The sequence below is a fragment of the Anser cygnoides genome, chromosome 24 (genome assembly GCF_040182565.1).
Source record: "Anser cygnoides isolate HZ-2024a breed goose chromosome 24, Taihu_goose_T2T_genome, whole genome shotgun sequence".
Lineage (NCBI taxonomy): Eukaryota > Metazoa > Chordata > Aves > Anseriformes > Anatidae > Anser > Anser cygnoides.
The window spans coordinates 3130382-3154380 of record NC_089896.1 but is presented as its reverse complement, the minus strand read 5'-3'; the positions used below and the strand labels follow the sequence as shown (position 1 = coordinate 3154380).

Here is a 23999-nt window from a genome sequence, read left to right as displayed (position 1 = left end):
GGGGTTAAGGGCACCCAGCAGGCATCACAAACCCCGGACACAAACACAGGAGACAGAGCAAGAGCTTCAAGTGATCGCCTTTATTCACCCCTCCCAATATTCCACACATCCTCAAATATTCACGTATTTTAAGTATTTCAAATATTCCAGACCCTCCCCCCAAAGCTCTTTTTCTGCGAAAACTCCCTGGAAGGGATCAATCTTCCACAGTGAACACACGAACGGAAGCTTCAGCAGCACCCAGAACCCAGGAGGTTCCCGCTGCCTGCGGTGCCCAGCGGCTGGTGCACAGCAGCAGCTCTCCCACCTGGGGGAGCTCACAGCTCACCGGGGAGCCAGGGTCCCGTTACACACAACCGCGGCTGCTTCGGGAGTAGGATACTGAGACTGAAACCTTCTCTCAGCTCCACGAACACCTGGGGAGGGAAGAGAAAGCCCGGTCAGAATGAAGCTCAGCCTGACACAGCGCACGGGGGTTCCAGTTCCTGCTGGAGCCTGGCCTCAGCCCCATATCCGCAGGATTCATCCAGCAGTCTCCCAACAAAGGCATCATCACCGACCAGGCCGTGCTCAGAGGAATGGTGATGGAGAAACGGACAGCTCATCTCACAGGGACTCTGCCCTGAAGGAATCAGGCCACCCAATTACAGACCGTACTAACGAATCTGATCGTTCCCTCCTGCAGAGCCCCAGCAGGCTGCCGCCTCCAGCACAGGCGGCCACCTCGCAGCCAGGCCGAGCTGCCCCTCGGCCAGCACTGTCAAGATCCCCCTCAAAACCACCCAACGTCTGCTGACCACTCACAAAGACACTCACCCAATCCACTTCACACTTTCCTCGTGATTTCGGCCTTCAGCAAACTGATTCCCTTCATGGGGGAGAGGGGCTCACGAGCTCTCAGCCTCTTCCACTACGGGAGTAATTCCTGAAAGAGACAATGGAGCCGCCAGTGGGCGCCTGAAGTTGGTGGGCTGCTGCGTGCAGAGAATCAATGCTCCAAATCCAGCCCCAGTAAACACCAGCCCAGAAACCCTCGCTGCATCTCTGGTCTCTACGCCAGACACGTTTCCTCAGTCTCCTGACTTCCATTCCCACCCCAGCCCCCGCCAGGGGAACAAGCTGACACGGACTGTCATCAAACTGGCCCCTCTCAGAGCTGGGCTGTACCAGCAAAAAGGCCAAGACCAGTTTGAATTTTCCTTTTCCTCCTTTTTTGACCACAAGACCGGTATTCAGATCCGATGGGAAAGGGATATGGAGGGACAGGCTGCCGAGCTCTGACAAGGCACACGCTCTCACCTCGAGTCCATCCTGGCAGGCAGGCCATCAGCTGAGCGAGCTCGCAAACACCAAGGAACCCTGAAACACATTGCAACAACACCCCGAGTCAGCAACGGGCTGCAGACGCCGCTTCGTGAGCACGCGCCGCTGACACAGCCAGCCCACAGACCGAAGCCCCAGTGAGGGGGAAGCCCCCTCAAAAACGTCTGAAAAGATATAGGAGGGGCGAGTGACAGCAACAGGCAGAAGAGGCCCAGCAGTCAAAGACCTTCCTCTTGCTCTCGCATGTTGTTGGAGACCTGCAGCTATTTCAGAGCCACAGCTCTTGGATTAACATGCACAGGAGGTAAAAACCGACCTGTTTTGGCAAAGCCTGCTATAGCTGGAGAAAAAAGGGGCAGATGCATCAGAAGCAAAGTCATCTACTGGCTTTCGATCAAATTTGATTCTCAGTTCTGCCACTAGGGCCAAGGGATGCTGGAGAAATCCTCCTTCTACCCCAACTAAACATGATTTTGGTAAGAGCAGGAAATAAGGGGAGTTCACAGATCTTAACGACTGGATGGACTATTTTAACAGGCCCACCAGGGGGAAATCCTCCCCTGCAGGGGATCCAAGGATCCTCCTACAGGGGATCTGTAGCGCCTGGAACAGGAACCGCCTTCAGAAATACCTGCAAGCGGAGGGCTGCGGAGTACTGCTGCCCTGAGGAAGGGAGGCAGCGAGCCCCACTCCCAGCACTGATGGCAGCCTGCAGGGTATGCTCACACCGCTCACCTGCCTGGTGCTGCGAGGCCACCTCCCACGCCAGGACGACACCTGGGACTGCAGCAGTCTTGAACTCCAGCTAGTTTCTTATGGAGAAAAAAAGACATTTTAAAGCAGCAGAACAGCAGCAACACCCCCCACGCCTCCCCTTCCCCCTCGCAGTGAGGCCCCTGGAGCGCCCCTCCGGGTCCCCCCTCCCGCTCAGGCCTTGTATTTCCCCCTAATGTTGCCGGGCAGCTACGGAGGCTCCAGCTGCTCGGCGACCGTCGAGGAAAACGGGTGGCTCTGGGCTCCTTTTTGACTGCATCTGCCACAGCACCGAGGCAGAGGCAGCTTCGATAGGGCCGGCCAGGCTCCAGCCCCCCACCGCCCCCCTCCTCCCCGCCCCGGTTTTTACCTCACCCAGGGGCAGGGAGGCGGCCATGTCACCCCGCAGCCGCGCTGCCCGCCATCCGAGCGCCCCCAGCTGCCGCCGCCCGGTAGCCGAGCCCCCGAGGCACCGATGCGGCGGGGCCGGACGGAGGGAAGGCGCCGGGAGCGGGCGGATGGCGGCGGATGGCGCCCGGGCCGCAGCCTTCACACCTGGCCGCCATTACAAAGAGAGGCTGGAGGCGGGCGGCCGCAGGTCTTTTATAGGGAGAGAGCGCGGGCGCTGATTGGCTGCTGCGGCCAGGCCCTGCCGCTGCGCCTTCTGGGAATTGTAGTCCGGGCAGCCCCCCCCGGCCGCCATGACAGGCCATGCTGCTCCCCCAAATCAACGTGCCCTCCACCGCCAGCAGCCGGGAAGGAAGGGGGAAACCTCACCCCAGCGCGGCAGGACCTGTGTTTGCAACCCCTTAACTTGCACAGGGGGCGAGCTGTGCTGTGCCACCCGCCTCCTACACGACCCCCCATCTCCCTGGCACTGACACGACAAATTTCTGCCTCCTCCGCCCCGCGAGGCGTGTGTCAGGGGCTGCTCGTTGAAAGGTGAAGGCAGCCGCTGTATTTCTCCTGCTCCATCTCTCTGGAAGGCAGGGGGCACACCCCACCCTCGGGGAATGGAAGAAAAGGTTCTTGGAAGCAGAAGTCTGTCTGCCAAGACAATCCCTCTGTCATGTTCCTGGCTCGTAATCTGTAATTAGTGGAAAGGATTTAAAATGAGAGCACCTACCAACTGATTGGAAGGGACTGCTCAAGTTTCTGCTGATACCGATGCTGAAGGCACAACCACCATGAGAAATCCGGTTGAAAAGCTGGATCTTACAGCGAAAGCTTTGCGTCCTGCCCCTGAGCCCTGGAGAAAGCGCAAAAAAAGATGACAGAGAACAATAGTTAGGTTTTTAACCTGTTCTGAGCAAAATTCACAGATCAGAAATTCACATCGCCCTTTCCAACTGGTAACCCCGCACCACAAACATGCCAGACTACTGCCAAAATAAGCCTGGCACCCATTTAAAGCAGAAGTCTGGAAATGAGCCCCAAACCTTCCATGAGCAAGCTCTTCTAAAAACAGTCCTTGTCAAAGCTGCTGGGACAGGTTACGAGCAGGTGGCCCCATCGTCCACAGCCCCTGCAGCTGTTCTGCTAAGTCACAAGGCGTTCCCTGGGGGCCCAAATTCATCTGGGGACAACAGCTCACAAAAACTGAAGCTAGAAACTCCCCACCCAAATCCTAAGACATGAGAGAAACTGGGAGTTCATCGTAGCAAAAAAAAAAAAGAAAAAAAAGACAACATTGGTAAACATCAAGTGTTTGGGAAGTAAATGGGGAAAATCCCCAAAGATCAGTATGGAATCCAGACATCGCTCAGTAGACCTCAGCTCATCACAGTCTGAGCACGAAGACAGATGGAGGAACAAAGCAGAGCAGTGAAAATCCTGCTGCAGTGCTCGCCTGTACCGTCAGCACGGCCCCGACGGAACCTCCACTTGTGGTCTGGAGCCTTGCATCAACCTGCAGGGGGAGAGCAGATGCTGGAAGAGGCTGCAGCTCCTTCACTGGACACCTGGGAGCAGAGTAACCCGCAGGGAAGCTCTCTGTGAAAAAGCAAGCATAAAGTACTGGTGCAGTTGGCTTGCTGGTTCTGAACGCAGAGGGACAAGACAAGCCCTGGCCAGGCACAGCTCTCAATCTGCAGCATTTTAACTGCTTTATCTACCATTGCTTTGACCCTGGCTATTCTGCTGCAGCAGCATGATGCTGGCTGAGAGAAATGGAGCACGTACCAAGCAGTACCCTCAAAGGCCCCCTTGCAACACTTACTGCACCTGTTAAAACCATCTGGACTGGGAAATGACTGCTAAGAAAGAAAAGAGCAGTAAAACTTGGTGAAAAAAGGAGGTATCTACTGAAGAAATGTTCTGAGCAACCAAAAAGATAAAGAAAGCTTTGTCAGTGACTTTTTTTCTGAGCTCGTTTTATCCGTTTTCAAATGCAGCTATTGCATTTAAAACGTGCAGCCCATCCTGTCATAAAATTAATTTCGTGTCTAAGTAAATCCCAAGTTAAATCCAGAAACTGGAGTATCCAGTATGGTTTACAAGCGGCACTGGGAGACTGCTAGTCTGGAAGGTAAAAATTCCTCTCTGATCTCATTTAGCAGAAGCTGGGGATTAGCAAGCCAGTAACAAGGAAACCAACAGCACTTAAAGATCAGAGTAAAACACCTCCATTTCTCAAAAGGGATTCCGAAGAATCCGAAAGGTGCTCAGCACTTCTTGGCAGCGTGCGCGACATGAACCTGTCTCCTGAAACTGGTCCAAATAACAGGGATCTTCTCGAGGCAGGCACAGAGAAAACATCACTGCAGGTGCCTGGTCAGACCCCGTAACTTGTACACGCTTGTTAACCAAGAGGTTTCACGCCCCTCGCCTTCAAACCACTGGAAGCCGGTCAGAATTTCCCCCAGGCCATCCCTGATGCTGGCTTTTAATTAACCACACGTTAATTGCAACAGGATACCCTGCAAGCCTGGCAGCTTATGGTTTGGCAATCGCCACTCAGTGCCCGACAGGAGTAACACCCACCTCTGTGCAGATCCACAGCTGGCTGAACTTTTTCCAGTCTCCGTGACTCAAATTGTCATCTGAGAGCCCCTGCAATTTAAAGAATAATCTACATTGGATCATCACAGCTCAGCCAAGCAATGTCATAAGAATGTTTAAGTCATTTTTGTGACTAAATGCTGCACGCTGAAAGGCAGAATGCTTCAGCATCTAAATCACAGATTTTGATGCAATTTACAAGAATTACATAATCTCAGTGACCTGTGCTATCATCTGCCTCGGATTCCTTGCCTTCAGCACATAAAGATAAAAGCAGAATTTACCTTACTACGTGGAGTCCTCATCTTTCATCTTGCATTATACCGAATGGTAATTAATCAGGGCTTTTCCTGTGGCCATCCACAAGAAACAGAATCCCACACTCTGTTTAACTTGGATTCCAAAACAAACCCTACACATCCAGGTGACTGGCTGTTTTGTAGCTCCACATAAAAGTCTCCTCTGCGCTCCAGGTGCTGCAATAGTGGCCAGGAGCTGAAAATGAACATTAAGATGAATAAGTGACACACGAAAAAAAAGTGCAGAGAGATTACCAGCTCAACAGAACGTTGGCTGAGATTCACAAACAACCCCAAAAGACTGGCAGGGATGATTAAAACCCCACGCCTACAAAGTAACGCGAGGGAGGATGCTTTCTCATCTCACCAGCCTGGTGCTGCACCTCTCCCATCCGTAACAAGGTAGGGAGAGGAAACTGCCTCCTGTCTCACTCCCCCCAATTCCCTGGGTGGGGGAGTAGTTCGATTCTACCCCCGTCTCTCCAGGGTAATTCCCAGCTTTGACAGACAGCTGTAAGAATTTGATTTCCTCTCCTAATGCCCTGGGCTTTTCCTGACCCCCTTCCCTGTTGCTGGGGGCTGCCCTTCCCTTCCTCAGCCAGCAGAGAGGGATCGGCCTCACGCATTAAGGGAACGTGGCCCAAACACTCCCATCAACCTCCTTCCTAAAAGGAAATGCACGAGCTGTTTTGAGCCCTGCAGCACCCTTAAAGAGGCCTCAGTGGGTAATCTCTGTTGGCCTCTGTACTCCCAAATTGTTCTCCCCATAGGGGCCCGAGGGTCTGTATATCAGAGCTATCCTGGAAGCTTGGGATGCCACTAACGACGGATCAGACCACTACCAACTTTCTTTCTGTGACAAAACTAGAAGACAGCAAAATGATTTTGCCTCAGGGTCACTGTCTGTGAGGGGTGCTACTATGTGATAACCTGTCCCACTGTCCTTTAGACAGTGCTGCTTCCCTTCATCAAGCTTAGACGGATGTGGCTTATCCGTCCATTAGGGAGTATTAAACAGGACAGCAATGCTGGCCAGCCACAGAACAGCAACACAGATTTCTATTGATAAAGTAATCGTGGCTTCAGGCCACCTCCTGCAGCGAATGAGGAGGGCTGCTTTACAAAAGCTAAAGTTTGGGGGGATAGAGAACAGCAGGTCAAAAAGAGAAGGAAGGGCACACAGAGTAGCACTCCTGTAGCACAGTAACAGAACGGTCTAGAAACCATGTAACTGCAGAACACAAAAACCTTCTTTACATCACCTCCAGAACGCCACTCTATTGAGCAGACGCTTTCCAAGAAGAGGGGCATCATTTTGCTCAGTGCTCAGCACCGCCGACCAGCTACATCCGAAGAAAAAAGCGCTCTGCTCTCTTCCACCTCTCCACTGCCTTTGAAACACTGCACCGGGAACATTCATTTCCTTAAATTCAGAGTAACTCAAGGTTAGGACACGGTTAACAGCCCACAGCAGTCAAAAGCATAGCAGGAGGAAAAAAATTCACAGCTGGTGAGAACGCAGGGGTCCAGCAGTCCTCTTAGCACTTGTTCAGAAGTTTGCTTAATCCAGCGTACGTTACCATCACCCTCATATTCACGGTACGTTTACCATTGCAGTTGATAAAAAGACCACAGACCGACAAATATATCATAATTATGGACACAAACAAAGGCGTAGTAGAAGTAGGTTTTATGAAAGTATTTAAATTTTGTGGCAAATCTCTGCATCAACATGGGGAGGGAGGCAACTTAATGCTTTGCAGTAGCAATTTCAGTTACCAAACTATTTCTTGGATAGGCATTTATTACAGGTAGTTTATCTGTTCCTGTTTCTCAAAGAGTTTAAGGCACAAAAGCCTGAAAAGGGCTTATAACACGTACATAAGTGCTATCGGTTTCGCTGTCACCTCTAACGCAACATAATATTAGCTTAAATATATTGCTCGTCCATCCAGCTTATACAACATCCAGTAGAAAAATGCTTTCCAAGTTAGCAACAATTTGTTGCACAAAATATAGATTGCTCTGACCCGTTTTTGCTGCAAGATCTTCAGTTTCACCGTATACACTCTGACAAGACAGTGGAAGACGCTGTGAAACCTTAACATCATCACGAGACCATCAAGGCCTGTCCACAATGAAAAAGGCATGATACACAGAATAACATTTAAACAAGGTTGTTGGCAAAAGTGTTTTAAACTGCTTGACTGGTGAGGAATTATTTCCTCACACATAGGTGGAGAGGCAGGCCAAACACGCTAGAGACCACCTGGTGGAAGGCATCGGTCTGTAGTAGTTATAAAACTCCTTTCTGTCTTTCCTTTCCAAAATGCTCTTCAGGCAGATTGCTTAAGAACACCAAGCTATAAACTCGCTAGCTCAAGATCACAGCTTAGATTAAGCAGAACACAAACTTTCATCTACACAGTTCTTTCCCGTACTCAGTTTACAGCAACCTTACCCAGTCACTAGAAAGCTTCTGAGACATTTTAGCGGTATCTGACAGTGACTCTTCAAAAAATAAACAAACACATTTATGAGAGTCGGATCAAATGACTAAAGACAGTTAAATGGGCATCAAAACAGAAAGGGGGGCAGGAACCAAAATGCAGAGTGTAATTTTACTTAAAAGACCAACTTTTTTATTGTACGTTGGAGTAGAGTCTTTCCCCTGTGCCATCTTGTTGAAAGTTTATAAATTACAAGAAGTATTACGAGTTCACTTCAAGACAAAAGGAATAAAACTGCTGCAGTTCTAACTTTCACCATGAATCAAAGTTACCATGATGCTCCTACGATACTCATGTCGTACAGGAAACGCCACAGGCCTCCTGTACTTCGAGTAACAGACCTGGGTGCACAAAGGGCCACCCCTCACTACTGCAGGATCCAGGTGCAGCGTTAACAGTCCGGAGCGCACTGGCGGGTTTGTCACACAGACAGTGCCTCAGCAACGAGGCTATAACATGGCTGGAATCTCTGACGAGACAGTGTCCAAAGGCTGCCAATGACAGTCCATCAAGGCATCGTAGAGCTCTTCGCTCTGTTCCATAAACTGTTTATTTGCTTCGTGGACGTCCAACTGAGGCGTCGGGTCTGAAGGAAGACAGACAGACAAACAGGTCACATGCCAAATGCGTTAGAAAAACCCCCCACCCCATAAATATGTTAGTTTTATGAAAAAAAATGTGGAGGGAGTCCCAGAGCATTCCCATCGCTCACCCCGTCATGAACCTGACTAGAACAGCCCTGGTAAACCTTTGCGCAACGGGATAAGAGCTAACTAGGTGCAGGTATGTCCCTCTTGTCAGTGGTGACTGCCCCCCTAGCAGAGCCAACAGAGAGAACGCATACCTGCACCTCGCAGCCCAGTGTAGCCACTTAAACTGCCAAAGAAGGTGGGTTGGCACTAAGGCACGGGACTGCAAAGTGGAGCAGCGGAGGCGCAGGCACACGTTCCCTTCTGCTCCCTCCGCTACGGGGTCAGAGTGGATGGCTGGGGACGGTAGCGTCTTACGCTGCTGCAACAAGAGTCACCAGAGCTCATCTGCCAAAGCCTCGAACATCTCAAAGCATTTCACAGTCAGTAACCAAAGAAGTGCCAGTGACAGCCAGTGAATTAAGCATGAACATGTGCCCTGTTTTACAGCTGGAAGAATTGTCTGTAAAGCGTTTCGGGGCAGGAGAGCGACCCAGTGGGTACGATTCTGCTGCTACCAATGTACACTCAACATTTTGCAAAAACTGACTCATTGCATTACCCAAACCACCTGTAGGATTTAAGGCTCACCTAACAACACCCACAATCTAATGGCTAGGTTACCAAACTAGCACAATCACTTCGGTCAGTAAGCAAGTACCAGAGTGCAAAGAAACTAGCCAACTGAATGGAAAAACTACAAAGCACATCTGGAATAAAATGCTTGTAAACATGTTTGGTTTCAGCTATATCATGTTGCAACACATCACAGGGAAACACAATTAAGAACAGAGTGATGCACTGGCAAAACATTATTTCAGCTTCCTACAAATTTCAACATATTAGTACATAGGAAATTTAATCAACGAGCAAAAGACACCCCAGAGATATTCTAATTCCAGCACTGGTGTATTAGTTTCAGCAGAAAGGAAAGCTCTCATGTAATGCTTTGAAAAGCCAGCGAGGGCTTTCTCATTGACATCATTGCTTATAGCTGCAGATCATACACAGGATCTAGCTGCTTTCTACTTTTACCATTTTTCGTTTTTTGTTTTTAAGAGAACAGTAAGATACACTGTATAGTGCATATTCCATTCAAGACCGAAATTTGGAATTACGAGTACGAAATAAGTATTTCTTGCATGAATAAATGAAAACAGCTCATATGTATGTTTAAAACCACGATGTTTTAGTGGTTCATTTCAACTAATGACTGCTAAAACAAATATTTTACCAGTATGCTAACTGATATTATTTCTTTTTAAAACAATAAGCACAGTTTAAGTATCCTGGACTCTAAATAACAAGAATCTACAGAAAAACAGAATAACTACATTGTTTTTGTAGCCTACCAGAAAATAAAAAAGGGATAAAATCTTGTATATTGTAGAAGACTAATATCTGTATTTTCAGGGCAAAGGAGATGTGAACACTAAACCACAACTGGTCTCAATGCTAGTGAAGTCAATTCGTTTCAGCCCTGACAAGGTCTAGACTAAGAATAGCAACTGTAAAATAAGGATACAAGCCAGGTGATAGGGACCAGCAAATTTTCTCAGACCTCCAATTTACTCAAAGACAAAGGTATATTATACATTGAATTTAGGGGCCAATTTGAGAAAGACTCTCCATCTGCAATCAGTGCAAAGAAAATACACAACTTCAGTAAAGAATTCAGGAAACATACCTTCCAATGCATCCTCACCAACTTCTTCATATGACTGCAAAGACAAAAAAAAGCCCTTAGGACAGCAGATACTATTTTTTTAAAAAACAAACATCACCTGTTGATTACTACTGTCATACACTGACTTTTATAACTGACTGATTACAACACAATTCTTCACGCACAAGCCCTCCGATCCACTCCCAGAAGGCTCCAGGGGGAGATCCCACACTAAACTTCTAACAGAGGCAGCAGTTATTGAAATTCCTGTGGTGCAGTGGGTGGCTGTCTTGATCTGTTTTATCCTCTAAACCAAGGCCTGTGAAGGATCCCAGAAGTCAGTCTCAGCACTGGCTGTCTGACTGCCCGTATCAAGAAAAACCTTCTACCATGACAACCGTATTTAGAGCCCCCTTATGCCCCACAGACCTTTTTACCCACCCAGTCCTAGGAACAACCCCTACACATGACAACAGTGCAGGCCAGGGTCTTCTGAACGGTTTTGCTTCCTCATCAAGTAGCTATATGAAAACAGAAGAGCTTGAAGGTAACATGTGCCCATTAGAGTTTAGAAAGCTGTTTTGTGCTGACAGATCACTGCAGAGTGAGCGCTTTGCCCTGTCCTACCTGCATTGTGCTCTGCGTGTAGCCGTACTGGGGGTAGCTGTAGCTGTAACTGCCCGTGTTCTGGTCGTAGCCCCACTGGGCATAGTAGTTGTGATATTGTTGGTAATATTGGTTATAATTATAGCTGTACATCTGATTGTACTCCATTGGTTTCACACGATTACTTGAAAAAAAACAAAGCGGGAATAAGTTACAAATAATGCAGAGCAATTACGAAAAAGCAGAAGTGAAATAGCTTAAGGTACAGAGGGTTTATTCTAGCATGCAAATTTCAGTCTTTACAATATATTCACTATTTATTGTGGTAATTTTTATCATTTGCATACGTGTGCAGAAAGAAAGAAGTGGTTTCTATTTAACCCCCTTTCCTGTATTCATATTCATCTTCATTAATAAAATAAACACTGCTTTCATTCTTTATGAGTAATTCAGTATCACCTCCTGGCTTTGGGAAGGGAAGAGTTTGGGACTACAGGTCTCAGCTTAGAATATCCTGAGCCATGATCCAGATTCTTGGGTCCCTTCTTCTTTCTGACAAATGAGAAGTACTACTCTGCAGCCTCCTGAGACGAGATACTGAGTCTTGCTTTACATGAAGAGCTAAAGACTTAGAGCCTTGCAAAAGAACTGGGGTTTCTTTTGGTGAGAATGGTCCAAAACCTTCTGCCACTGTCACAAAGCCTAAGCAACAACGGGTTGTCCCCATTCTCACTGAATTGGATGGTCTTCAACGCAAATAGTTTAAAGAGCTCATAAGTAAAAAGGACTATGAGTAATTATAAATGTATCTGTTTAACAGCCTGTGAGCTAACTAAAATTCTCATTCCTTGCCATAAAGAGGCAGCGGTCCCAAGAAATTGGGAATCCCACCTGATTATCAGGATTCGAAATAATGAGATGACAAATGTACCTTGCAAATGAGAATGTCACACGCAAAGCTTTATCTAATGATGAAATCAGTGAGAAGTAGGAAGAGGGAAACATCAGTCTTCTTACCACAGTACATTCCCTTTTCCCTTCCTTATCCCCCCAAGACTTCTGAGGTCACTGAAAATCTAAATATTATTCAAATAGGGAGCAATTACTATTATTCGTATTACCCTAGTGCTACGAGCCCCAAGTCAGACCAGGATCTCATTGTATCAGGTTCTGAACAAACACAGAAAAAAAAGTTAATCCCTGCCCCAAAATCAGTAGACATTGTAATAGAATTAGCAAGGTAATTGAGCTTTGCTATCCAGAAGTCAGTAAGCAGATTTAGATTATTTCAATTTAATGCAAAGGAACATATACTTTAAAAATAATCACATTTAAATACAGTGTGTGTATGTGTGCGCATTTAATAATGTATATAATTAAAAATAGTGTAAAATGTTTAGTCTTGATCTAACGTTATAATTTTTTTGATTCCTCCGCATTCTGATACTCTAGCTAGTTTATTATATTTGTGTGTATTCCTTCACTTTGTGATGGAAACATCCAGGATACGCACCCAAATCACTAAAAGTTATTAAAAAATGCACGTGTTTTCATAAGATACTGCTCTTAAATATGACATCTGGCTGCTCTTATACTCACGCTTTTGGTATAGCCACACTCAAGCGTACAGGTTTAGAGCCCAACCCCACGGCTCCTTGACACTCTGTCAGCGCTCTTTTCTGTTCCAGTTCATCCGTGAATTTCACAAACCCGTAACCTCTGCAGAGATACGGAATAATTTGTATCAAGCAACAGCAAAAAAAGCCACGCTGCTTGTTTTATAATATTTACAGTGAAATCTAAATCGGTTTTGAAAAACACAGCAAATGAAACACTTGGGCTAGGGCTTTTAGGAGAGATTAAATGATTCCCTGTTCCAGTTGTTTTGCATTGTTTGCAGAATGTTTGACACATGTCTGAACTTCGGGAGCACTTTCAAGAGCTTCAGAAAAGTAAACTAAATCTTGTGCCAGTGGATTCTGGGGAACTTGAAGTGAGCTGACACAAGACGTGTTGAAATGCGTGAACAGACAGTAGCAAAGCCTCAAAATCTATATTGGGAGGATACCGATAATCTAAACGGTTGCAAGTCAGCACAGGATTGACAAGACATAGGCATCATCGCCGTACCTAAAACTGCCCCACTATGAAGGAAAACTTTGTTTTTCCATAGGATTGACCGAGATGCACTTTCTAATCAAGTCCTTTTTTCAACAAAAAACTACTCAAACAGGCTTTCTGTCATTCCCAGCAACCACACGATCCCATCAGCTTTCTCAACAGTGGACCTGAAAACAAGCTCTTAACATCAACTTGCTAAAACCTGCTGACAGCACAACTTGAGCAGGGTAACGTGCAGCCAGCATGGCCTCACCTCTGCAGCAACGCTCCCCTGCAGCACCAAGCAGAGTGTACATTAGCCAGAGAAAAATCATTAATTCCCCCCAACCCCAAAAGTCCTTTGCGTGGGATTTGATGCTGTAGTGAGTCAGAAGTAACACAACAGCATCCAAGAGGGCAGTGCCAGGATCCCAGGATGGGATGGGCCGCCTCACGCAGCAGAAAGATCAAAGACTTAGGTGTGGGAGGGAAAGAGGAATCCATCTAGGTGAAGGAAGGAGGTTGGGAGGGAAAGGGCTTGTCTACCCGGGGAAAAGAACGAGCCGTAAGCGAGGGTGTAAATTTACAGCGTATTATCTATTCTGTGGGAACAATTACATGCAAAATAACACACACAGAAATTCTGAAAGTGGCATCACCTAGCATTCATAGTACGGCCACACTGGAAGCTATTACAGAGCAGTCAGTGCCCCAGAAAATGCAACGTCTTGCACAGCAAGCTACACATACGAGTCCGAGTATATATTTATATATACATATGTGCGTGTGTATATGTGTGCTCCCCATACACAGAAGCTCCCCAAATCAAAGCTCAGACCTGTCTATATACAAACTAGGTAATTAAGCAAGAGCAAAGCTCTACATGGGTACCCATTCTGTTTAAAACTGGTTGTCTTAGTTTAACTTGCCCTCTCTGAAAGCACTGTGGTGAATTAAACCAGCGTAAATCAATATTTAAGTCAAATTTAGGTGTTCACACACAACAGCGTGTACGTTTCTAAGCTGCTACAAAAACTCCCGTAGCCTTTCAGACGGGACCAGGAGTGTTTAAGTGAAACCATGAATGTTGCCAGTTCCAAACTAGAGACGGATGGAGAGTCAGATGTAGTGCACAGGTGGCTGGGTGCAGTAAGGCAGAGAGCCATTCTTCCAACATTTGGGGATGCTTATTTTTTTTCCATATCAGTGGCTAAACCAGATTTTGTAAAACAAAAACAAAACACAAAACAAAACACAAACCACAAATCCCCTGCCAAAAATAACCCCAACAACGAGTCATTTCTATGAGGTCAGGACCTCCCTGGCAGACATTCTGTCCTGTCCCAGAAGTTAAGAGAAGACCCCCAGCCTGCACCCATGGCATAAAGCAAGGCAGCAGGCAGAGTACTGCAGCACCAGGCTCCAAGGTTCTCTCTTGCCTGGGAGGTGCTGGGAGGAGCCTTCCTGAGCCTGGAAGGGCCTGGGCTTCACCAGGCACGTCCACAAACCCCCAAGATCCTCTCTCGCACCACACTGACACCTGCATTGCCTCAGCTTTGAGTAACTGCACAAGTCACAACAAAGCCCTGGCAGCAACAGCCCAGGGGAGACTGCTGTGCTCTTCCCAGCAATATGTAAACCCCTGTCCCTTCCCCAGCTACCACAGGTCCCCTTTCCTTGCGGTCTGCACCTAGGAACTGTTCCCAAAGCCACCTACTGGCCCAACGTCCATCACCCAGCACCTATTTTGCAGCAAGTACGGCAAAACGGGAACTGGAGGAGGCACCTGGGCACAGCTGGTCTCAGGCGAGGTGGCAGTAACAGCACAGAGCGTGACAGAGCAGCTCTGCAGGAGGTTCGTGTTGGACGTAAGGGAGAACTTCATTACTAGAGAGCTGTTGCAGCACTGGAACAGGCTGCCCGGACAAGTTGCATTATCTCATCCTGGGAGATTTTCCAGGCTACACAATTCATGGCTGACCTGATCTTGTGTTGGCAGCAGCCCTGCTCAGAGTGGGAAGTTGGACAAGACACCTCCAGACATTCCTTCAGAGCAATGCATCTAAAGAGTGAGAAACCCTTACGTGAGACAGAGGGAGATCTACAGCCACAACACTCTCCTAGGCATTGGATCAGAATACTGTGTGTCACTGAAGCCATGTTCTGTTTTGAAAAATAAGGATGCTGACCAACTGGTGGACCAACGGAGTGGTCTCTCTTCTAAGAAAAGAGTTTCATTTTCTGCTCTTTAGAAAATGTTTGATTAAGAAAGCTAAGGCTTTGACATCTGTTTTTGATGAGACATTTCCAGTGAAGACGAACAATACAGCTACTAACTACATGACAATGAATCATAGCTTTGTTCGCCCTACCCTGTGAGAGACAAAAAACTGTAAAGCTTCCCTAAGAATATACACTCAACAGCCGAAAGACTGCAAAAGCAAAATTCTATCTGCAAGTCCAGGAACCAGTGTTTATAGATCACTTAGACATTTTTCAGCATTTTCAGAAGTGCAGTAACATACTGCCAACACACAAGGAGCACGACAGAAGAGTGACAATATGCCATGGTGACCTACCAAAACCCAAACACTGCAGAGTGAATATCCAAGAACACCGTATTTTTAGCAGGTATGGGATCTACTAAACTTACATAACTAATATTTTTCCCTTGCTGCATTACATCTTTCCTGTTGCTGCATGTGAAGTGAAAGAAAAGAAGGAATAAAACATAACTTACTTGGATACTCCTGCCTGGTCCAAAACAACTTTTCCACCTCTACACGATGGATAAACTTTAACAAAAAACTCATATAACATGCCATCATCCACATCAGGAGTCAGATCTCCCACGAAAAGGGAATATTCTGGACTAAAGAAATCAAAAGAAAACTTCTTAAGCACAAATACACACACACACACACACACACAGTGTGCTGAGCAACAGCTAACATTGAGCCTATGAATTTGACTTCAGAGAGAAGTGATATTAAAGGACATCCACTTGATATTGCTTTGTATTTAAAGATAATTCCATTTTTTAGTTCTCAGAGGATATTGAACTGGGCACCATATATGAATTTCTAATACGGCAAGGAAACATTGTATTGTTTATAGATTTGCTATTTCCTACATACTGATCTTAAATTCTAGTATATAAATTAGATACTTTGATGTTAAAAAGTTTAAATATTTAAAAAGACAATCCTGACAAACCAGCTGAGCCACACAAAAGATAAAGCATAAAACTGACAGGTGATCTAAGTTAACCTCTCTCTGCTAAAGGCTCATGGAGCGAGTTGCTGGAGCCAGAAAGGTTGTGTTATCCATCTGTTACACACGACTATTTCCAGAGCAAACAGAACCGCAAGAATTAGTTACCAGATGTAAATCTCATTCTTTGCCCCATCTGTAATGCCTTGATTCTAATCTAAAGTTATTATTTTTTTAAAGATTCATAAATAATCACCTAAAATAAAAATATAATTGCAGAGATATGACTAACACTACCCTTGTAAATTGCAGGACTGTGTTGTTTTCACCCTAGCACACACCTGCCTGAACATCTCCTTGTGTTATTAATTCAACTGTGTAAGCGTTTCTGGGCAGGCACTATGAAAGGTATTCACACCACCCAACTTCAGAAGCCTAATTTAGCCCATTCGCCTCCTTCCACACCTTTCACTGTCAAGGGAAAAAGATGGGCTCCTCCAGAGGGCAACTCCGAGCGCCTCTCCCTCTCTGCTGACTGCGGTGGTACTCTAGCCAGTTAAGCCAGGTGGCGTGAAACCACTGCATCTATATCCAGGTGCCAAACACATTCATGGCATTACATGGTGCCAGCGTGTTACAGCATCACGAATATTTATAGTGTGTTCCAAGACGGTTTAATGTAATCCACATTATTAATTGTGGGATTTAGTTATCTGGCACTGCTCGACAAAATGGTACAAGCCTCGGTTCTATGCATCCCATGAATTCTCTCCTGTCCAAATCTGCTGGCTGCACATTTTGTCCGGCAGTGATAAACTTGTGGGTTTACATATTTTGAATACTCTTTGCAAGGTAACTGATAAGGAGACATTAAACAGGCAAAACTAATATTTGAATATTGAGTGTTTACCTGTTATCGGGCTGTTTTCCATACGTTGCATAATTCAATTTAAATCGCTTTGCCTGAAACAAGGCAAAAATGAATCCATACATTCAAATGTTTCCATGTGAATCCAAACAATTAGGAAAAAATACAATAAGCTAACTTTACTTTAAATTTTTAAAAAAATTTAATACTAACAGATGTTCAGTGCAGTCAGGCCAGTCAGTTAAGGTATCAAGAACAACATTTTTGTTTTACTTCAGTCCAGCTATAATAATGAAAATCAGCAAACAACCTGCACCAAGAGGTTTGGACTGTCTTTACTTCAACAGTTTATAAAGCTAGTGAAAGACAGGTGGACCTTACATAGCATCAAATTTTTATTTCTTTACGGGAGGAAAGAAAACTGAGGTACTAACAGCAAGCATTAAATGACTTCTAATTTTAAGGTCTTAAACTGAAATGATAGCACATATAGTTGGACATTTGTGAATTACAAGGATACTGACAGAGCAGAATCTGCCACACTGGAAAATGGAATCAATCCCTGATTCTAGAAGAATGCCTAAATATTTTGCTCTGGATGATGCACTCACTTATTTTTGGGGAAAAAAAAAGGGGGGGGTCATCTGAAAGACTTACCTGTCGTTTGATAGTGGAGGCCTCCCTAAACTTTGCACTTGACCTTTTTTTTTAAAAAAACAAACATTCCCCAGGAGCCTAGATTTGTGTCACAGGCACATCTGAAACTCATAGCCCCCATCCTACCAGCTTTCATCCCACCTCACATTTAAATTTGACCAAGATCTAAGGAGCTGAAGATCTTCTACCTCAAAATCCTGCGGGTCTCAGTCCCAGAGGCACTCTTACGTGATACTCAGCACACAGTGACCCAAGTAGGCTCACTGCAGAGTGCAATGGTAACTGCTGTTTTCTTCCGAAACATGTCTGACAGAGGAAGAAGCAAAGGGTTGCACCCCTTTACAAGAATACTGGTTTCATAACTCACCCAGGCAGTGGAAGACCTAAGCTGGATTCCCTTGTCAGTATGAGGGGCTTCAAAACCATTTTTCTATCTCCCAACAGGCTTCCAAAGCAGACATCCCTCTGTACTACACAGTGGCATAGCATCAAAGAATTCAATTTGGTCAAAGAAAGCAAGCCTACTGTGAGTCCATAACCTAGAGATCAGAATGTTTGTTTAGTACAGTGGAGAGCCTAGAGTGCTCCTGTGCCTTGCGCGATGTATTCCCTCAAAGATAGTGTAAATAATTCTTGGGAAATAGAGCAAAGACTTAACTCTAGGCTATAATCATGTTCCTTGCATGCTTGCATTCACTGGTGCACAGTGGTACACAACTCTTTCTGTGGACCATTTACAAGCTTAGTTTCCTAACATAAAATTGAGATTCCATTCTGAAACACTTTGATCTTTTTTCTTTTTTTTGGATCTAGTTCTTCACTGCAATACTTTGGGTGTAAAATCAATGAGAAAACTGAGAGTATTTCCACTCTTACAGGAACTGGGGACACTAATTCTGTAAAAGAGAGACGATAAGAGCGCCACAGCTCTCTGTTATTCCTTTGGCAGATTCAGGATTTAAAAATAAATAAAAGAGTGAGCCACATTCAGTTTTCTGCAATCAAGAGAAAAAGTATCTAAACGCAAGAGACGAGCTGGACAGTTGCCTGCTGAGAGCACTGGTTTAGGCTGCCTACATTGGGGCTCTGTCTGACATCCGTAATTCCCTCCATGTATTATGGAAATCATCCCTCCAAACAACACTACATTTTGAATTAAACTCGGGATAAATGCCAGTATTTCCAAAACCAAACTTCAATTATTATCTTCTCACAGGAGCTGTTCTCTTTCTCTCTCTGGTGACTACGGAAGGCATCTAGGAAGATCAGCTTCCCTTAGTCAGGGCCTCTGACTTGCAATATATGGGTTATTAAACGGGACAGGAGAGGACTTCCAGACCTCTTATCTACTCCTTTCGACAGGGGATGTCATCCTCTTAGGAAGGCTGACCAAATAGTTCAAGGAACACCACCCAAACTTCCCAGTTTCCAACTCAGTGCATTAACTGCTCTGAAACAGACGTCCATTTACCTTAATATATCACACTGTAATAGAGGCGATTCTAGAGCTGCTTTATGAACCAGTCATCCCAGCTACTGCAGCCAAATTCTGTGGGTACAACGGACAGCTGTGTCAGCCATCCCATTTTAATATCCTACACGTTCAAGTCAACACCCTAAAATTAGCCTCTATGACTATTCCTCCTCTTCTTCCTAACTACCTAGCTCTTAGGTACCCGAGACATTTGTTATGCATTGCAATTATAAAACGGACTAGCTCTTTCTCCACTGTAAATGGGTTTGAATAACTTTTCTTTGCTAAGGGCCAAGAATAATGCAAGGCTTAAAAGTCACTTTTCTCTTGCAAATCAATGCTACGCAAAACTCAGCGTAAACTTGCGAGTTCATCTTGTGCATATATCACAACGTGCAAACTATAGAAAATGCATATGGAACTACGAATGGAGAGAGACAGAAGGACTGTGGTACGTATACTCAACCTATTTTTTCCTTGTTCTTCTCTGGTTTCTCATCAGTCCAACTTTGGTAACAGTAGAAAGGCTCAGAAATAGAAAAACACACCACAACATTTCTATACCTGGATATTATCCAGACATTCAAACAAAAATTAACATTTTTCCAATAATTATCTGAGTAAGAACATAACAGCTTCATGTTCATTAACTTAAGTCTAAAGAAAAGAACAATCCCAGTTTGCTAACTACTTGTCTGTAATCATTATTCAAAGTACAGTTTCTACTTCTATTTCTTCACAATTTGCTTTTCTACTGGCTGATTTGATTTACTTACCGGTGTAGCACCAGGAAGCGGTTTTCCATTGATTTTGTGTAAACACTTCTCTGCAGTAGCTAGATCTGCAAATTCTACAAAGCAATAGCCTGCTGGAATTCTGAACATAGACACAGGAGAGGAGAGAAAAGGATTTCAGATTTAAAACATTTGAGGAGGACTACTATATTTTCAGATAACTGCTAGGAAATTTGCTATAGCAGCAATATATAGAACAATTTCCTTTTCAAAGTACAAACGTTAGCTACCAAGCAGAATCTAGCACAGTAATCTTGGATCTTCACTGAAGTGATAGCCCCTACTTACCAGTAAGTCAGGTCAACATAAGGACACAGAAAATACTTTTGCTCAGTTATTCCACTTCCTCCTTTCACGGACTGTAACTTTTCCCACCCAAATTTAAGCAACCGAAAAACGAAATTGCAGCATTTACAAAAACACAAGACTACGTTATCCTGCGTACAGTCACCCATTCTAAACAAACTCAGGAGGTCTTCACGTGGCTCTTTCTAAGTTAGACTTCCCACCTCTGCTAGCATCGTGTAGCTGCACTAGTGCAATGATTAACAGACTTGTCACTGAAGTCTTCAGCCCAGAACACGTAACTCCCAGATGGACTGTATGCCATACGTGTGCCATTCTGAAGGAGTGCTGAAGCACTGCAGGATGGTTCACTGATGGGGAGGTCGAAGAGCCAGCAACTTCCTCCCCATTGCTATCATCAATACACTCATATTGTTGGCAGCAATGGTGAAAAGCTGAAAGGGAAAATCACGCTCGTACGGACAGGACCACAGCGATGCCACGTAAAGGGCAAACAGTTCAATACAAATGTAGAGATGCAGCGGCAGAACGAATTGAGAACAAGCAGAAAGAGTTACCCTGTCAACCTGTTTCGAATGATTTTTACACTCAGTACAAGCTCTCCCATGGTGGCAAAGGCTCTTGAAACAAAGTTTTCATCCATATATGGCTCCAGCTACAAAAGCAAAAAAGTAAGTTAGATCAGGGCAACTACAAAAAGGAGAATATATGTGTCAATGTCACCCTAAGCAGTTAAAACATTATTGAGAAGTATTTTACCCTTACACTTCAAAAAGAAGACTCATTTAAGAGGGTCGATGCCACTCAAAACCAGCAGGCATGCATGAACCAGGCTCAACAGTCTGCAAAGTGGAACCCAAGAGACAGCATGAATTTCAGAGAACAGGGAGCTTTCACAGAAGGACAAAAGCCACTCAGAGACATACAGCAACAAACTGAGCGTTCACTACACAGGAGCAGGGGGTAAGGAGATGGCAAGCTCCTTCTCTCTATGCAAACGGAGGTTGGCCCAGCACTGACAGTACACAGGTGTGGCGCAGCCCGGGGTGCTATGACGAACGGGTGGCGTGCGTCAGGTAACACAGCCTCCATCGAGCTAGGGTCGGGGTTTGCAGAGCCGTGCCAACCTCGCGCAACCGCGGAGCTCCGTGGGGCAGCACTGGGAGTCCTCTAGTCGCAGCCCGCGGCAGGTCTGCCCGTGGGGTGTACGCGGGAAGGCAGCACGGTGTGTGTTGTGATGTGATGTGGCTGTGGTCCTGTGTGAATGACGACACCGCGTGTGTGTGTGTGCGGGTGTCCGGATGGTGTAAGTGGCTGAAAAGTGCGAAACGGCCCTCCAATTCGGACTGAATACACGACGAAGGGACTGGGACACAGTTTAGTGGGTGAGATTGCTGGTAGGGTGATGGTTGGACCAGATGATCTTGAAGGTCTTTTCCGACCTTAAGGATTCTAAAAGGATGCCTCCGTGTAACGCAAAGTGGCACGGTAAAGAAGAGAACTAACAGAAGTTAGGATCGTGTGTGATGCACGTGCTGACAGGCAGCACCGTGTGGGACAAGCAACAGGGGGTACAGTGGCTGCGTGTTTTTGAGTGAAAAGAGGGATTGTGCATGCATGGAGTTCGCACTGGCATCACGTGGGTGGTGTGGAAGAGGTGAAGAGGTGTGGGGAAAATACAAATAGCTCCGCGTGAGTACAAACACCTATGGCCTTGTGGTGATAGCCCTGGAGCATGCCTGTGTGCCTGTCAGGTACCGGCTGTTTCCTACACTCGTGTGCACGAGGGAATGTGCAGACTCATGCGGTCTCTGTGTGCACCTGACAACAGGCGACCGTGCTGCCCTTGCACGTGCAAAAGTTGGCAGATGCCCTGCTGAGGAGCGAGCGTGAATCACCAATGACTTTTACACGTGCAGGTCGCTGGAGGTAGCCCTGCTCCGTAGGGATGGGCCGTGTGGTATGTGTGTGCCCGTGAAAGGCAGGCTCATAGAGGCAACAGGCGGCGGCTGCTGGGGTCCGTACGTTTGTGTTCCACAGAGCAGTGGGCTGCTTGTGAGTGAGGCGGCTGAAAAAGACGCTGTGGAGAGGTTGTAGGTGTCCCTTTGTGCGGGTAAGCATGGGAGCATGAACATGAGTGCAGAGCTGTGAGTGTGTCAGTGCCGTGAGCGTGTCCCCTGAAGCACGTGAGCACACAGGTGTAGCAGCAAGTCAGCTACAGGCTTGTGAGTGTGTCAGTGCCTACGAGACCACAAACATGACAGCGTGAGTGCATGTAAGTGCCTGACACCAGCGCGAGTGACACTGGTCAAGTGCCACGAGTGTGCCTGTGCCCACAGCTGCAGGCAGGCCACGAGGGTCCCCGCGTGGGTGTGCGCCTGCCCACGAGCCTGGCTGTGTGTGAGGTGCCTCCGGGTGTGTGTCAGCAGGGGCAGGTGTGTGTGTGTGTGTGTGCGCGAGCTGGTGTGTGCCTGGCAGCGTGTGCGTGACTGTGGCTGGCTTGGAAGCCTGTGTGTGTCAGAGTGCATGTGTCAGTCAGCGTGTCAGTGTGTGTGCCTGTGTGTGAGGGTGTCAGTGCGAGGGTGTCACTGTGGGTGTCACTGTGGGTGTCAGGGAGCGTGCGAGTGTCAGGGGGTGTGCGAGTGTCACTGTGCCAGTCAGTACGAGTGTGAGAGACTGCGTGTGTCTGTCAGTCAGTGCGAGTGTCAGGGAGCGTGCGAGTGTCAGGGAGTGTGCGAGTGTCACTGTGCCAGTCAGTACGAGTGTGAGAGACTGCGTGTGTCTGTCAGTCAGTGCGAGTGTCAGGGAGCGTGCGAGTGTCGCTGTGTCAGTCAGTGCAAGTTTGAGGGACTGCGTGTGTCTGTCAGTCAGTCAGTGCGAGTGTGCGGCACTGAGTGTGTCTGTCTGTCAGTCTGTCAGTCAGTGAGAGCGTGCGGGACTGTGCCTGTCAGTCAGTCAGTGCCAGCGTGCGGGACGGCATGTGTCCGTCTGTCAGTCAGTCAGTCAGTCTGTCAGTCAGTCAGTCAGAGCGTGCGGGACTGTGCCTGTCAGTCAGTCAGTGAGAGCGTGCGGGACAGCGTGTGTCTGTCCGTCTGTCAGTCAGTCAGTCAGTCTGTCAGTCAGTCAGAGCGTGCGGGACTGTGTCAGTCTGTGCCAGTGTGCGGGACTGCGTGTGTCAGTCAGTCAGTCAGTGCGAGCGTGCGGGACGGCGTGTGTCCGTCAGTCCGTCCGCCTGTCAGTCAGTCAGCCCGTCAGTGCTCCCCAGCCCCCGGCAGTGCCCGCAGCCCCGGCTGCCCTCCCTCCTCCTCCTCCTCCTCCTCCTCCTCCGCCCGCCGCACAAAGCCCCGCGCGGGTCCCGGCCGGACACTCACGTCCCCCATCCACAGGCTGGCGGCCATGCTGCTCCCGCAGGCCCCGGGGCGGGCTCGGCGGGGCCGCGGCTTCGCCCTCCCGGCTCGGCCCCGCCGCCGGCGCCGCCTCTCGCCGTGCCCTCGGCCCGCTCCGCCGCCGCGCTGCCCCGCCGCCGCCTCCTCCGCGGCGCCCGGCGGGCGGAGAGAGCGGCGCCCCCGCCGCCACGGGCGGCCCCGGCCCGCGGCAGCGGCCCCTGCCGGCAGGAGGAGCGAGAGAGAGCGGGCGGGGGGCGCAAGATGGAGGCGGGCGGCGCGGAGGGAGGGAGGGAGGGAGGCGGCGGGGAGGGATCGGGGCTACGGGGGAGGGATCGGGGTCGCCGGGGGAGGGATC

The 23999-nt window shown here is 47.4% G+C and overlaps 1 protein-coding gene and 4 non-coding genes across 6 annotated transcripts; all 5 read right to left on the bottom strand.

Moving 5' to 3' along the window:
• Positions 1 to 59: 59 nt before the first annotated feature.
• Positions 60 to 23848, bottom strand: TRNAU1AP (tRNA selenocysteine 1 associated protein 1). 2 transcript variants are annotated; one of them, XM_066982733.1, is made up of 14 exons: positions 23630 to 23826; positions 20816 to 20913; positions 19935 to 20034; positions 17070 to 17122; positions 15687 to 15818; positions 12446 to 12565; positions 10868 to 11030; positions 10262 to 10295; positions 6638 to 8471; positions 3203 to 5571; positions 2059 to 2135; positions 1300 to 1359; positions 817 to 925; positions 60 to 416 (listed from the first exon to the last, which is right to left on the bottom strand). In XM_066982733.1, the coding sequence occupies exons 1-9, from the start codon at positions 23654 to 23656 to the stop codon at positions 8335 to 8337; spliced, it is 864 nt and encodes a 287-aa protein (XP_066838834.1). In that variant the 5' UTR covers positions 23657 to 23826; the 3' UTR covers positions 60 to 416; positions 817 to 925; positions 1300 to 1359; positions 2059 to 2135; positions 3203 to 5571; positions 6638 to 8334. The 2 variants fall into 2 exon arrangements, with proteins under 2 accessions (XP_066838834.1, XP_066838835.1); XM_066982734.1 differs by lacking the exons at positions 60 to 416; positions 817 to 925; positions 1300 to 1359; ... (1 more) ...; positions 3203 to 5571; positions 6638 to 8471 and adding exons at positions 8582 to 8896; positions 14928 to 15008 and having other exon boundaries at positions 23630 to 23848.
• Positions 494 to 564, bottom strand: LOC125183916 (small nucleolar RNA SNORD99). Its single transcript, XR_007166717.1, has one exon. It is a non-coding gene; the product is annotated as a small nucleolar RNA SNORD99 (small nucleolar RNA).
• Positions 1146 to 1263, bottom strand: LOC125183920 (small nucleolar RNA SNORA61). The gene has a single exon (XR_007166721.2). It is a non-coding gene; the product is annotated as a small nucleolar RNA SNORA61 (small nucleolar RNA).
• LOC125183919 (small nucleolar RNA SNORA44) lies at positions 1494 to 1622 on the bottom strand. The gene has a single exon (XR_007166720.1). It is a non-coding gene; the product is annotated as a small nucleolar RNA SNORA44 (small nucleolar RNA).
• On the bottom strand, positions 2256 to 2399 carry LOC136786920 (small nucleolar RNA SNORA16B/SNORA16A family). Its single transcript, XR_010826536.1, has one exon. It is a non-coding gene; the product is annotated as a small nucleolar RNA SNORA16B/SNORA16A family (small nucleolar RNA).
• Positions 23849 to 23999: the final 151 nt, after the last annotated feature.